The sequence below is a fragment of the Neofelis nebulosa genome, chromosome 6, assembly GCF_028018385.1.
Source record: "Neofelis nebulosa isolate mNeoNeb1 chromosome 6, mNeoNeb1.pri, whole genome shotgun sequence".
NCBI lineage: Eukaryota > Metazoa > Chordata > Mammalia > Carnivora > Felidae > Neofelis > Neofelis nebulosa.
The window spans coordinates 12,436,803-12,452,326 of record NC_080787.1 but is presented as its reverse complement, the minus strand read 5'-3'; the positions used below and the strand labels follow the sequence as shown (position 1 = coordinate 12,452,326).

The 15,524-nt window shown below is 45.1% G+C and overlaps 1 protein-coding gene across 3 annotated transcripts in view; it reads left to right on the top strand.

Moving 5' to 3' along the window:
• Nucleotides 1-15,285, top strand: part of E2F3 (E2F transcription factor 3) — a 77,600-nt gene extending 62,315 nt beyond the window's left edge. For 2 of the 3 annotated variants that reach the window (XM_058732868.1, XM_058732869.1), the window contains exons 2-7: nt 1,492-1,603; nt 3,270-3,471; nt 5,032-5,190; nt 8,179-8,293; nt 10,227-10,362; nt 11,631-15,285. In XM_058732868.1, the coding sequence (XP_058588851.1) occupies nt 1,492-1,603; nt 3,270-3,471; nt 5,032-5,190; nt 8,179-8,293; nt 10,227-10,362; nt 11,631-11,893 (987 nt within the window). In that variant the 3' untranslated portion in view covers nt 11,894-15,285. Of the gene's footprint in view, nt 1-1,491; nt 1,604-3,251; nt 3,472-5,031; nt 5,191-8,178; nt 8,294-10,226; nt 10,363-11,630 lie in introns of all 3 variants that reach the window. The other variant, XM_058732867.1, reaches the window with a different exon arrangement.
• The last annotated feature ends 239 nt before the right edge of the window (nt 15,286-15,524 follow it).

Below are 15,524 nucleotides of genomic sequence, written 5' to 3'. Positions count from 1 at the left end.
TTTTAAAAAATAGCATTTTAAAATTATCTTTATTTTATTATTTAATTAGTTAAAAACAAACATTTAATTTAAAAAAGGAAAGCTAATATGTGCCACAAATGCAAGCCACATAGTAAAAATATATATGAAACGAAACAGGTGAAATAATCATTTTAATACTGTCTGATTTAATAATATTTTAGAAAGCCAAAATATCATTTTAGCGTGTAATCTATATAAAAACAGTTGGTGATGGATTTTGCCCTTTTGGGGGGTGACACGTTTTCAGAATCCGGTGTGCATTTGACACCTAGAGCACATGTTGATTCAGATGAGCCACACACGGCTGTGGCCACTGTAGTGACCAGAACGAGATGAACTGATCACTTCCTACAGAGAAGCCGGCGAAGCTCTTACTTCTGTTTCTATGTCCTGAGGAGTTCTGTGAACTTGTGCATCTCCTCATTAGGAGGATCTGCCCCAGAAATGAGCCTAGAGACACATGGCCCTGTGGGGTGTCCAGTCGGTACCCTTCCTGTCTGAACACCTGTCACACCCAGACGTTGGCACACAATAATTACTTACTTCAGTGATCTGTCTCCTCTCAGACTCTACGCGCTAGGGAGGCAGGGACTCTTAACCTATCTTGCTTTCACCTGTGTGCCCTAAGCCCAGTGCCCAGTCTGTAGACACTAGGTGGATATTTTTGTAGTGAAATTAGATCAAATAAAAAACTTGAAGACCTCCACGCGTCAGGTGTGATGACAGAATTGGAGACAGTAATACCAGGGACATTTGCAGTATTTGTTATTCTGGTGAATGACCATTTGTAGTCTGTGACTAGTTGTGTTACTGTTCAATCACTCTCGCGTTGAATATAAATAGAGAGAGAGAGAGAGAGAGAGAGTGATTGAACACCTACAGAAACCCAGGCTCTGTGCCAAGCACTAGGTATACAAAGATAAGTGGGAAACGGTCCCTGCCTTAAAGGAAATGAGACACAGAGAAGTAAAATAACCCTTATATGTAATAAGTGGAGGATACAAATAAACAGAGTGTTTGCGGGAGCACAAGGAAGGGGGTCCTGCCCAGATTAGAGATGAGGTCGGCAGCAAAGTTTTGCAGGAAAAAGTGAGTTTATGTTCCGCGATGCCTGCTGTCGTCTTAGTGTCTCGCCCCACGCCTGGCACGTATGTTGGATGAATGAATGGATGAATGAGCGAACGAACGAACGAACGAACAAGGTGGCTCCTGATCCTAATCCTACAGGACCACTGGCTATGTCCTGCATCTGATGGGTAATCCGTTGCAGGTGAAGAGAGTTGACGTGACAGCCCGGCCCCCGGAGCCAGAACCTGGCTGTGGGGCGGGCCAGGGCCCCGCGTGCAGCAGAGCAGAGGCCTGAGAGCTGGCAGGTGCCCGCAGCCCTTGGCAGGGACAGGTCACAGACAGCCCCGCTCCTTGTGATTGCCCACGTGCCCAGTGACCAACGCTTGTGCTTTCACATTGCAGGCCAAGCGAAGGCTGGAGCTGGGAGAAAGCGGTCATCAGTACCTCTCCGATGGCTTAAAAACCCCTAAGGGCAAAGGAAGAGCTGCACTTCGAAGTCCAGATAGTCCAAAAAGTAAGGACACTCTCATCTCATATTCTCCTTGGTGTGGGCTTCCCACCTTTCAAAGCTTGTGGCTGAGAGGATGCCAAGGTGTGAATAATGCTGGCATGTTGTGTCCTTTTTCATCTCTCTGTTCCTATCCAGGAAATTAAATACAGTGTCTGCAGATGCCCCGCAAAGGGTTTCGAGTCACTTCGGGACCTGAATACTGATTCGGGGCGGCGGGGGGGGGGGGGGGGGGGGGGTGGCTCTTTGAATGTGTGTGGTTTCACTTTTCCACTCGGAATACAAGTTCTTTGTATTCTATACAAATTTAAATTCTACACCATTCTATAATCAAATTTAGTTTTAACTTTCCTTAACAGACATGACTTCGGAGAGCAGGCTTAACTCGGGGTAGACAAACCGCGCCAGGGTCGGGGATGTCTGCGCCAGCCTGAATCTCTCTAACTCAGCGGAAGGCAGTGTAAGAATTGACCGACACTAATACACTGCAGCTAGTTTTCCTTTCCATCGATTGCTTTTTCTGGGAGAGAGAAAAAAGTAGGTTGAAAACAGCTAAACAGTCCTTTATGTCTTTGGCATTTAACATAGATGCTAAATTAGACTTTGTTCGCTCCTCTCATGGAGTTTATGAATGAGGCAGTCCACAAACGGTGTGTAATGCTCAGCGAAAGCCTTGACCTGTGCACCTGTGAGAGAGTAAACACGATTTTGAATAAGGACATTGCATTCAAGAGGGATGGGGCGATTCCACTGAAAGGCAGTTTCAGTATTCTTCATCCACTTGAAGCATTATTTGAAAAAGTGGTGAATAAGTCTCACACACACACACACACACACACACACACACAGAGGAGTCTGCAAAGCCAGTTAAATTGAGTCTGTCTGACCCCATCATGTCACACACACACACACACACACACACACACACACACACACACACACACAGAGGAGACTGCAAAGCCAGTTAAATTGAGTCTGTCTGAGCCCGTCATGAAACGCTAGGGAGACTCTGCAGCCTGGCCCCATCAGGTTAGGCTCCCCATGTGCTGCTCCCCTGAGGCTATCGCGCTTTTCATTAATTCAACAGATATTGTTGAACACCTACTATGTGTGGGATTCTTCACTAGACCCAGAGAGGAGGGGAAGCCAAAGTAGAAACTCCTGAGAAATTCACAGTAAAACGCTTTATAATCAAACAGGAACTTGTCCTGTCCCTTCCCTTTCTTTTTCTTTTTCTTTTTTTTTTTTTATGTTTATTTATTTTTGAGAGAGAGAGACAGAGTCAGAGTGTAAAACAGAGAAGGGCAGAGAGAGAGGGAGACACAGAATCCGAAGCAGGCTCCAGGCTCTGAGCTGTCAGCCTGGAGCCCGATGCGGGGCTCAAACTTGTGAACCACGAGATCATGACCTGAGCCCCAGTCGGATGCTCAACCGACTGAGCCACCCGGGCGCCCCCTTCCTTTTCTAATAAAGCAATTTCATAGCTTTCTGTAACTTACCAAAACACGACAGCAACAGCTTTGCTTCAACACTAATACTTGGGCTGCAGCGGGAAAGAGGGCCTGCCTACCTGCAAAGAAACCCTTCATTTCTTTACCTCTCCCCCTTCCCTGTCCCCCCACCCCCACCCGCTCGGCTTTTGTTTTTCTTTAAGCTCCAAAATCTCCCTCAGAAAAAACACGGTATGACACCTCCCTTGGTCTGCTCACCAAGAAGTTCATTCAGCTACTGAGCCAGTCCCCTGACGGGGTCTTGGATTTGAACAAGGCAGCAGAGGTACTGAAGGTGCAGAAGAGAAGGATCTATGACATCACCAACGTGCTGGAAGGCATCCACCTCATTAAGAAGAAGTCGAAAAACAACGTGCAGTGGATGTGAGTACGAGCCACGGGCCCCGGTCCCGGGTCTCACGTCCACGCCCACACTCCGTCTCCGCGGTCCCCTTCTCCCTGCCCCTCAAGCAGGTCCTTTGTCAGAAGTTCAGAGCCTCTTTGCACAGAGCCCTTCTCTTTAGATACTTTCAGAGACGAAAAGCCTGGTTAGCCTCAAGCCAGGGGATCCTGGGATTCAGTGGGGGGGGCGGGGGGTGGGGGGGCCTGCAGATGTCAAGGAAGATGCCGTCCATCTGCTGTGGCGATGCCCACGTGTGTGCTCCCGTGGCAAATCTAAAGGCTGCTCACGCGTGTCGTTGGCTCGTCTCTAACAGGCATTTGGAAGTGAACGACCGCTGTGTGTTAACACATCCGTGTGTATACACCATTGCCACATTATCCTTAGCCGTGGCTCGACCAGCAGGCCACCTCACTTTCTGAGTAAACTGAGGCAAGACTTAGTTGCCTCGGTTCCTTCTGGAAAGCAGGGATGTTAACACTTACCACCCACACGTGTGATTACACGTATGATCATGCCGCTCGTGAATTATTAGACGGGGTGCCTGAAGAGCCTCTATTTTAGAAGAAACTTTGAAAGCGTTGTGGGAAGGAACCAACCTCTTAGAGGGTAGCTTTGGAAAAATACTACCTCAGACACGCTAAGATGAGCGGGTAACTTTTTGTACTTTTTTGGGATTTTGTGACGACTCGGTGACCCATTTTGGCCTGTTGGGTAGTGGCCTTTGTTCTCCCATACAGCACACAGATCCGTTCCCTTAACCTCCTTTTCCTTGTCGGTGGTTGGTATAAGGCCCTCAGAAACTACCTAGGTCTTTTGTACTTTTCGGATGATATTTTGTTGAATTTTGAACCACTCCTCATCTTTTCTTTCAAATTTTTCTCGCTATGTCTCTCCATCCTTCTTCCCCCTCTCTTTCTCTTTCCCCCCAGGAGGCATGTGGCAGGGAGGAGGCCCTCCTTTCGCCCTTTGAATTGGAGGCTTCTGAAGAAACAGGCCTCCTCTGGAGAAAAGAAACCTGAAAATAGCAGTGTTGGATTTTGGGTTGTTGTGTTTTGTTGTTGTTGGGTTTTTTTTTTTCCCCACTTAGTTTCTATGGTGTGAGAGGTGAAGGACAGTGTGGAGAAAAAAAAAAATAGGTGTATAAATGCTCTGATTTTAACAATTGGCTAACAAGCAGCGTGACCTGTGTCAAGAGGAGACATTTAGGGCCGCCTGGGTGGCTCAGTCAGTTAAGCGTCCAACTTCAGCTCAGGTCATGATCTCACGGATCATGAGTTTGAACCCTGCGTTGGGCTCTGCACTGACAGCTCAGAGCTGGAGACTGGTTCGGATTCTGTGTCTCCCTGCCTCTGCTTCTCTCTCTCTCTCTCTCTCTCTCTCTCTCTCTCTCTCTCTCTTTCTCTCAAAACTAAATAAACATTTTAAAAAATTAAAAAAAAAGAGGAGACATTTACTCAAAAGACCACTTCTCCCTTCCCTCCCTTCCACCCCCACCTCTGGCCCCCCCAGCAGCCATGATGAGTCTGTGTTTCGGTTTCCAGGGGCTGCAGTCTGTCTGAGGACGGGGGCATGCTGGCCCAGTGTCAAGGCCTGTCGAAGGAAGTGACCGAGCTCAGCCAGGAGGAGAAGAAATTAGATGAGCTGATCCAAACCTGCACCCTGGACCTCAAACTGCTAACCGAGGATTCAGAGAATCAAAGATATCCTTTGTGTCACCTGTTCCTTGGGGGTTAGCGCCTTCTAGATTACATCGAGAGTTGACAGGCTGACTGTTAGGCACAGGTAGAATTTTACTCTGGTTTCACCCAAGTCCATGTATACGTGTGTGCGTGTGTGTGTGTGTGTAAATCCACTTATCTTGGTTTTAGAACTCAGTATTTATGGAAAGATAGTCACCGGACAGTATCTTCTCCTATCTATTTTGATAGCTGGGTGGTGACTGGTTTTGGGTTTTTTTTTTTGTTTTTTTAAGCATGTTATTTATGTGTGGTTGGGACATATGGACACACTCATAGCGTAAGGCAGCACTATTATAAGACACGTAAGGTGTCGGTGTTAATATTAATGACAACACCCAGCAGATTCATCTTTGGCTCCCCAGATTTCTGGTGGGCGTTAGCTGTCACTGTTGGGGTTCTCACATTCTATTTTCTTTTCATCAGATATTGGAGCTATCGGAATTTGTTGAATCTGGGCTACAGCTGAAGGAATAAAGAGAGTAGAGAAAAACCACACTATAACTTCTCCCATGCGTTAATGCTGATTCATAGCACCAAGATTTCAGAAGCACCCCCCTCCCCCTGCCCCACACCGCCCCCGCCCCCACCCCCGGCCCCAAGGCCTGCGACATCTCAATTTATCCATTCATCTACAGACATTAGTCTCTGGAAGTAAAATTTTTTAAAGCCAGTTCTTGTCAACTGGCTGACAGTCTGTTGGCCATCATGGGAAAACTTACTGTTCATCATCCCCCCTTCCAGCAAGAAGGGAGCAAGATTACTTCATTATGTTGACAAGAAGATCTTGCAATATTCTCAGTTTCTAGAAGAAGACAAAGCCAATGTTTTAAGACACCCCATCCCTAATCTGCATTCCCCACTTGTGATCATTCCACATTACCCTTTATGGCTGATAAGCTTCCCCTTGGAGGGTGTGGGGACATACATTTTCCAATTCGGGCAATATTTTGCTACTGTGATGGTTCGCTTTCTGTTGACCGAAAGATTCATCTTGTCAGCTGATGATTAGTGACATGGAGAAGAGGTGTGATGATTTGAACCCCCGGTGGTGGCCAGAGTGGGTTTATCAGGAAAGAACGCAGAATAACTCTAGCGGGGCTGCTTCCTTCATTGTTTAGTCGGGAGCCCCGTGGAGGAAGAGACGGAGTGGTTGTCCGTGATTGACAGCTCTCTGCAATGTGTAGCTTACGGCGTGGTCCCCTACATTAGCTTTCTCTGGGGCCATTGTTCCGGAAACTGAAAGCTTCCTTGCGGGGAGCTGCTAACCCAAAAAAGCAAATTCAGGAGGGAGCCACAGCGGAAGTACTTTTAAATTTGTAAGATTAGAAAATGTGTTTGCACAATTTATTTCAATTCGCCACTCAGTTCCGAATGTGGTACAGCTTGTTCACAAACGTGTTGAAACTTTCCTTCCTGCAGCATGTTGAGTAATTGTAGATGAGTTTTTAATAAGTTCTTGCCGCACAGCTTTTTTTGACAGTGGGCTGTGGAATAGGTACCTGGCTGTCAGTTCCCCCAGCGTTCTCGGTAAAAATTCACAACAGTCAGTTTGCTTCCTTGATGAAATAAATGGGGACCTAAGACCTGGACTCCCACGTGAGCTTGTCCCATCAAGCTCAGCACCGAATTAGCCGTTGTCTGAACCGCTCAGACTTAAAGAAGATAGTCTATGAAGATGCCCCTGAAAGTATATACAGATATGAAGTGAATGTGCTTTACTCTGCACAGCACGTTCCTTAGCTTCCTTCAATTTCTAATAAAAGTCCACTGTTCTAAGAGACATTTCCTCCTGGCTCTCTCAACCCTATTTCTGTATTAAACATGTCAGATCATTGACTCTATGTGCTGTATTACATTACCTGCAGAAAGGCCTTCATTGAGTTGTGATTTGCTGTTTTATCCTAGGCATTTTTTGTGGGCTAACATAAAAAATGCAACAGGCTAGAAGACATTGTACATTAATTATGTCACTCCGTGTGCCTTATAGAAGAGAGCTACGTGAGTTCTTTTACTGCCGAGTAAGAACGTGTCTCTCTAGGCAAGCTTGCGTGAATACTTTTATCATGTAGTAAGTACCATATTCTTTCATGATATCCTCTCAGGTTTGCCTGCCAGGGCACTCAAAAGAATTGTTCAGTGAGTAGAAGTCATTAGCAAGGGTACTGAAATACTGTTTGCTCTGTCTTCTAACGGCAGTGTTTCTCAAGTTTGTTCAGTGGCAGAGCCTTGGGAAGCTGCTTTTCTCCTCCTTGTGAACACTGAAATATTGACAGCTAATAATATCCTACAAAGGATGATTTTTGTAACAGAGAAATAATGACAGTCTTATCAATGGGCAGTGTATAATCACCCACAGCCCGGGTGCCCTTAAGAATACGGGCTGTCTGCCTGAGCAGTCTTCTGAATTCTTCCGCCAAAAGATCTGTTTGCTACTCACTCATTCATTTGGGTGGCTGCTGACATTTGCTAGTAGTCAAGCAGCAGATAGAAGTTACTGGAGTTTCAGAAAATATATGGGTATTAGAACTTACTTTTTTTTCCCCCCTGTAAATTGGGAACTGCTGTCACTCAGTTTGAGTGACAGAACACTTTTCACTGAAGTGTATGGAATGTCTGTGCTCCAGAGGAACCTGGCTAGGAAATCCCTGAACAAATTGGGTTTTGGTTTTCTTTGGATAGTTTAACTATTCCGTTTCTGTGTTTGATATTTTAAGTAGCCATGGGCTTTTTAGAAATGGGCAGGAAAAAGCTGTGTATTTGTCTTGTGTAGAATATCAACCAGAAGATTCACGGGAGATCCCATATATTTAAAGTTCTAGACGGAGACGCTGATATATTCTTCCAAGTCATAAAAATACTTTATAAAATTTTTCCTTGCATCTGTTCTTTTGTCTTCTAAATGGTTACATCTGAGGCAATTCACTGGAAGATTTCCTTAACACTCCCTACGTTAGCTTACGTTACATATCAAGATATTCGAAAAATTAGTGGCCTTAAAGACCAAACTGTTATAGTTGTCAAAGCCCCTCCAGAAACAAGACTTGAAGTGCCTGACCCAATAGAGGTAAGGAGATAACATCTTTGTTCATCTGCAGAGATCTTTCTGGAATGCTTGAAGTTAAGGAATCGTGGAGTCATGGACAAAGGGTGTATCCTCTGAAAAACTGGATACTTCTTTCCCATCTATTTTACTTAGCCCGAACTTTAAAAAACATTTCAGGGGCACTTGGGTGGCTAGTCGGTTAAGTGTCTGACTTCAGCTCAGGCCACGATCTCGCAGCTCGTGGGTTCAAGCCCTGCGTCGGGCTCTGTGCTGACAGGTCAGAGCCCGGAGACTGCTTTGGATTCTGTGTCTTGTCTGTCTGCCCCTCCTCCACTCATGCTCTGTCTCATTCTGTCTCTCAAAAATAAATAAATGTAAATAAAAAAAAATAAAAAACATTTCAACAGTTCATTATGCATGGAGTCCCCCAGAAATCAAATTTAACATAGCAGCATTGAACTTGGTGTATGGCTCCCTGTCCCTCTTGTACTTTTTGTTTCTCTATCATCTGGTGGTTCTGACTGATTTGAACCATTGGGGAATTTTATGTTGATTGCCCTGGACCCCCAGGAGTAGAGGCATAAATGCTTTAATGTATCTCCCCAATTAAAAAAAAAAAAAGTAACCCCCCAACATATCTTAGCACATTTTCAGAATTTATCTTTTATAACATGTTTACTTTTAAGAAATCACATAAGGCTGTGGCTGAATTGATAGACTAGAATATTAGAAGAAAGTAGGGAGCATGTTTTTCTGATTGGTTTCAGATAATCTTCACTAATATAGGCCTGGACTGTAACTATAAGATAAAGAAATGTAGCAAAAAGGAAATGCATAGAAAATAAGAGAATGAAATTTGCAAGCTCCCATCTAGGGTACAGTTCTCACCTTAAATGATATTAATAGCTCTGTGACCCAGATAAGAAGAATTTTAGATGTTAGTGTGCCATATTCTCTTATTAAACTCTGCTCCTATCACGTAAGAATGCTATTCATCCAGTGGTTATTAAAGTTCACATGAAAAAGCCCTGCCAGGGGCGCCTGGGTGGCTCAGTTGGTTAAGCGTCCAACTTCAGCTCAGGTCATGATCTCGCGGTCCGTGAGTTCGAGCCCCACGTCGGGCTCTGTGCTGACCGCTCAGAGCCTGGAGCCTGTTTCAGATTCTGTGTCTCCCTCTCTCTGACCCTGCCCGTTCATGCTCTGTCTCTCTCCGTCTCAAAAATAAATAAACGTTAAAAAAAAGAAAAAGCCCTGCCATATAGGAAAAACAACATGGAAATACTGTCTATGGAATATTTAAAAGACCTTTTAATAGTTTGCATAGAAGCAATGTATTTAAAGAACACAGTTCACCTCCTCTAGGGCAGGGGTCAGTAAACTTTTTCTTTATAAAGGATCAGGCAGTAGGGCGTCCGACTTCAGCTCAGGTCATGATCTCACAGTTCGTGAGTTCGAGCCCCACGTTGGGCTTTGTGCTGACAGCTCAGAGCCTGGAGCATGTGTACCCCCGCCCCCCCGCCCCTTCCGCACTCATGCTCTGTCTCTGTTTCTCAAAAGTGAGTAAACGTTAAAAAAAAAAAAAAAAAAAAGTTAAAGGACCAGGCAGTAAATATTTTTGGACTTGTGAGCCATAAGTCTCTGTTGGGACAACTCAACTGCACAACTCCGCCATTATGATAGTATGAGGGAAAAAAAAAAAAAAAGCCAGAGGCAATCCATAAACCGTGGGAATGGGCATGATTCTATGCCAATAAAACTTTATTTACAAAGCCAGTTGATGGGCTGGATTTGGCCTTCGGGCTGCAGTTTGCTGGCCCCTGCTTTTGATCGGAGTGGGCTACCAGTGAAGAAGCAAAATAAAGAATGAAAATTACCCTTACTTTCCATTTCTAGATGATAATTACTGTAGCTTTCATTTTTCAGTTTGGACTTTTCTCACTTCTTCTGTTTATAGAGCCTACAAATACATTTGGCAAGTACCCAAGGGCCCATTGAGGTATATTTGTGTCCAGAAGAGACAGAAACACACAGTCCAATGAAAACAAACAACCAAGACCACAATGGGAATATCCCGAAACCCCCTTCCAAAGGTAAAAATCCAGCTTTTTCATTTGGAAACTATGTTAAAAATGAAGGTCATTGGAAGGATCCTGTGTCAGAACCACACGTCTAGGCAAGAAATGAAAACTTTTGTTATTAAACGTTATTAAGGTAATTTTTTTTTAAGGCATTGGGACTGGTTACAGAATAAAATAATGATCTTGAGCAAATGACTCCTCCACCCTCGGATGGAGTCCCTCAGGCTTTTGCAATCAGCGGAAACCATTTGCTTAGTGTTTTAGAAAGCCAACTCAAGTGCGGAGTGAAGCTGTGAGCTGTTGGGGTGAATCATCAGCGACACTGAAAGGCAACAAGTTTGGAGAGAAAAGCCTTTTGTCGACAGAAGTTGTAACTGAATTTCCACCCTCCCTCCCCGACCCCAGTGTGATGGGGACAAGACATGGGAGGAATAACCCCGGGGGGAGTCTAAGTTCTCCCCTCTTTTCAGTTTCAGACTGGGGGACGTGTATTTAATTTTTCTTCCTACCGTTTCCCAGTATAGCAGCAAGAATAGGAGTGATTTACGTGAATAGGTTCTGATCTAATACTGAGCAAAAAACAAAATACACAGCACCTCAGATGGTAAAACGAAAGACCCCCCCTTTCAAAGAGGATATGTCTTATTACATGTGTTTAGAGGTATCTTTAAAAGGTAGCCTTTGAAAAAAGGCTAAGTTAAAATCAGTGAGCCCTATTAGGAAGCCAGTGTTTCACTATTGATATTTTGTTTTGTTTTTCCTTTAAATAGTGACTAACTGGGGGCACCTGGGTGGCTGAGTCCGTTGAGCATCCGATGACTCTTGATTTTGGTTCAGGTCATGGTCCCAGGGTCGTGGGATCAAGCCCTGCATCGGGCTTCATGCTGTGATGCGTGTGGAGTCTGCTTAAGATTCTGTCTCTCTGCCTCTGCCCCTCTCACCCACTCAAGATCTCTCCCTCTCAATAAATAAATAGTGACTAACTGATAGCAGAACAAAGTGTTGGAACTTGTTAGCCTGTAATCTTTGAAATGGTTTGTAGTCTTGTTTGCTAACAGTGGACGTTTCAAAAGATGAATGAGTTAGACCAGAACAGAGAAAGGCAGCCCGTCCCTGTGAACAGTTAGCACGAGATGGTCTAGACCGCAGTGTCGTTCTGATCAACCTTAGCAGAGGGCGCATGCTCTTATAACAGTGACATGCATATTCTTCTAAAAAGTCGATTCGATTTGCTCCTAATTTATTTTTCTGTTTCCCCCATTTCTTTTCCCCCCTTTCAGACTTGGCTTCAACCAACTCAGGACATAGCGATTGTTCAATTTCTATGGCGAACCTTTCTCCTTTGGCCTCCCCAGCCAACCTCTTACAGCAGACTGAGGACCAAATTCCTTCCAACCTGGAAGGACCATTTGTGAACTTACTGCCCCCCCTGCTCCAAGAAGACTATCTCCTAAGCCTTGGGGAGGAAGAAGGCATCAGCGATCTCTTCGATGCTTACGATTTGGAAAAGCTCCCACTGGTGGAAGATTTTATGTGTAGTTGATTATGCATTGTGTGAACTCCCCTTATAAACCAATATTTTTTTATTATGGAACCAGAACATCTGTCATGCAGTGTTGTCCCTTCCTGCCTTCTTCCTCCGAGATAGTATCATGAAGTAAACTACAAACTTCAGAACAAAGCTGACATTTTAAAGAATTTAAAAAAAAAATTTTTTTTTTCGTTTATTTGTCTAAACGCACAGTCGCAGGCGCCCTTGGGAAAGCCCTGCTTTGCCCCAGGCTCCGAAATCTCCTGGATGAGTCAGCAAGTGAGAAAATGTGCAATCAGGTGTCTCTCACCCGTATTTTTCTTCCCCCACCCCCTTCCCGGATTGGCTTGCTGTCCCTGATGGATGGGCTGTCGAATGGGGTCTGGCCACCTGGCCCACTCGAAAACAGCAATCTTCCTTAATAGCATTTCAAGCCGTGCCTTCTCCGCAGAATGCATGTCTTTGGGGTCTGCTAATATGGAACGGAACGGCAGGAACTGTAAACTTGAAGTCATGCAAAAAGTATGAAATGGATTTCTTCAGCTCTTCTTAGGAATATTTAAATTACTGTCATAATTCAGTGTAAGCTATGGACCGCGTGTCCCGCCAGGAGGTCGAGAGAACCCGCACAGCCTTTCGGATGAAGAACTGTTTTCTACTGTCTGTTGCAGATACAGAAGAACCGTAGCGTTCTGCCACTCGAAGCTGTTGTGGATTTTCCTGACTCCATTAACCACTCCCAGTCCCCCGCCCCCAACGTATTTGTCAGTTTAGAGTTGATTTGTAGCAAATGCTCACTTAGAAGTTCTTTGTGGATTGTTTTAGGCTTTTAAAAAAAAATTTTTTTTTTTTTTAGCCGCCATTGAAGCATTCCTGTGGCACCCATCACCATTTCAATTTAATTGTTTACTTTGAAACGGTTTTTTGCTCATTGGAATGATTTAAGCAGAGGTAGAGAACCTCTACTGATCAGAGCATCTAGACGCGTGGGACTGCAGGTGTAACAGCTTTGGCAAGAAGCACCAACCCCTTCTTGCTTCCCTTTCTGGGAGCGAGGGGGTCCTGGGGCTCGCGGACACCGGTGGCCCATGTGAGAGGAGAACCAGGTCAGATGACAGAGCAAGTCCCAGGGAGCCGCAGGTGTGGATCCCTCCGTCCTCGGGCTTCCCTCCTTCCCCCCCCCCTCCCCGGGCCCCGAGAGTGGGGCAAGGGCTCTCTTACACTGCACTCAGGGAGACCACTTCTCAGGATGGGGTCAGATGGAGAGGCCTCCGGGGACAAAGACATCCCCGCCGTGTGAGTGGCATTCTGTGGGCATTCACTTAACGCTGGCGAGACCGGGCCCCCCCCCCCCCCCACCACTGCCCAGTGGGGCTGCAGTCGTCCTGGCCAGAGCCCGGTCCCCTTCCTCCACGAAGGAGTAAAGTTGAACCAAGGGAAGCCGGGAGGTGGGAAAAGAAGCGATAGAATGCCGGGGCGCCTCCCACTTTACTCTTCGGGGATGGTGTCCCCCAGTTGCTGGAGGCTTCGTGTCAGCCGCACATCCTCCCAGGTACGTCCAAGAATGGCTTTCCCGTGGGCCCCGGGAGCGAGCCTTCTCCCCGCCCCCCACCCCCCCCCACCCCCCCCCCCCGGGGCAGGTGGCCTGGTACCTCAGATCCATACCTTGGATACTGAAGACTGCAGGAATGAGGGAGTCACATAAGAAACAAACAGAAAACAAAAACCTCAAGATGAAACAAACGGTTAAATTGAAATGCTCTGTGCCTGACGCAGCAGCACTCGATTCCTGTGTTGAACTGAATCGAGAACATCCCTTGGGAAAAACACAAAACAAGACAAAACAAAACAAAACAAAAAACCACGAAAGCCCCCAGCCAGTTTACTCTAGGTAGATTTCCACAATATGCAAAGTGGTGGTGGGGTCAAAACAAATGACACCAGCACTTTAAACTCTTTGTGTGGGTATGCGTGGGTGTATGTTTGGGAAGGCAAACAAAGGTGCAGATTATCCTCGTTTTTTCTTCCTCGGCCTCCGTCCCCAGCCTCCTCCCTCACACACACTGGATTTGGTACAAATAGCGGTGTGGTCCGTGATGAAGCCTTGGGGTGGGGGAGGGAGGGGGAGCTTTGTGTCAAGTGCCTACTGGAAATGCACTGTGGGGTGTTTTCCTGTATGGGAAACCGTTTATGCCAAGCTTTCCCCCATTTCCCATATTTATCTCATCTGGTTAGCTGCCTCTGCTCCCAGCTTTGTCTCATTCTCTTTGCCAGCTGCACAAAGCTGATTTTTTTCCAAAGTCTAAAGACTGAGCTCACCTGGCTAGGTTGCTGTGTGTTCTGTTGACTTTCTCGCGAAGCCTTTGCGTGATGTAATAATGCCGTATTTATTGTTTTTAAAAGAGAAAGGAATACTAATAAGTCTTAAAGAGTTCCTTCACGCGTAAGATTTCTTTTCCCCCCAGTTAGTGGGCTTAACTGGTGTACCTTAATTAGATGTCCGTGCTGTGTTCCATTTGCATTAGTCCTTTTCTTTCTGACGTAGTATCTGGCGTACCCAGCGGGTTAGTACTACGGTATTTGTGTTACTTTAAGTACTAAGTCTGCAGGTTTTCTGGTACCATTGAGTTGCTGCTATTAACGCTCACACATGAAATGGCTGAAAGTTACAAGTGTGCAAATTATGACTGCGTGAGCCTTACAAAATAAAGTGTATAAAGGGCAACACATGAGCTGTCAAACAGTGTTAGGTGTGTGTTCATATGTACAGATCTGTGCATAGCGGTCGTTTTATTTAAGTTGATATGTAGTCTACTCACATTTTCATTATCTAGCAATTTTGTACAAAAAAAAAATAGCAATTAATTTGTAAACACTGCCAGAGTATTTTCTAGCTGGTTTGTAATTTTTTAAGAGTGTCATATTGCGTTTTCGTTTTTCGTCGTGGTTTCTGTTTCCGTTTTCGTTGTTTTCAGTGTAGATCTGTAAATAAAACTGCAGTATTTAAAGCTTTATCTTTCAGGAAAAAGAGAGTAAGAACTCGAGGAGTGCATGACAGTCTGTGTGTGAGAGGAAGGGTCTGAAGGAAGATGGCTTTGCAGTGGTATGGCAAGTCCGATTGTGGGAATTTCTTTTCCTACGGGGTACGTGATTTTGTCGAAAGGAAGTATCTCTCCCACAATTGGGAGTAGGCAAACTACTAATCGGTTTAGCTTCGTGTTGTATGCTAGTTTAAAAAAGAAAATATGTAATATAATGTAAAAAAAAAAAAGCTTTTATGACGGATTTTGTAAATAGATTTGTTACAGGGTAAACCTGTTCTCTAGCTGTGATCTTACCACTTCAAATGGGTGTAATTTGAATAAATTTTGTATGGTAAAGGATCAATAAAATGATTTTTTTTTAAGACTTCAGACTTGTAAATGGCTTTTCTTCATACCATCTCATGTTCCTATATTAACTTCATTTTTGGGGATGCACTTTAACAAGGGGAAAGGTTGCCCAGAAGCTGAAGAACGTCACATGCCTTACCCTTTATTTGGGACTTGGGGAACACGGGACATCCTTTTCGAGCACCTGTAGTGTGCTTAGCACTTAGAACATGCTGTCCCTCTGGCCACCTGCAAAAACCACTTCCAGATAT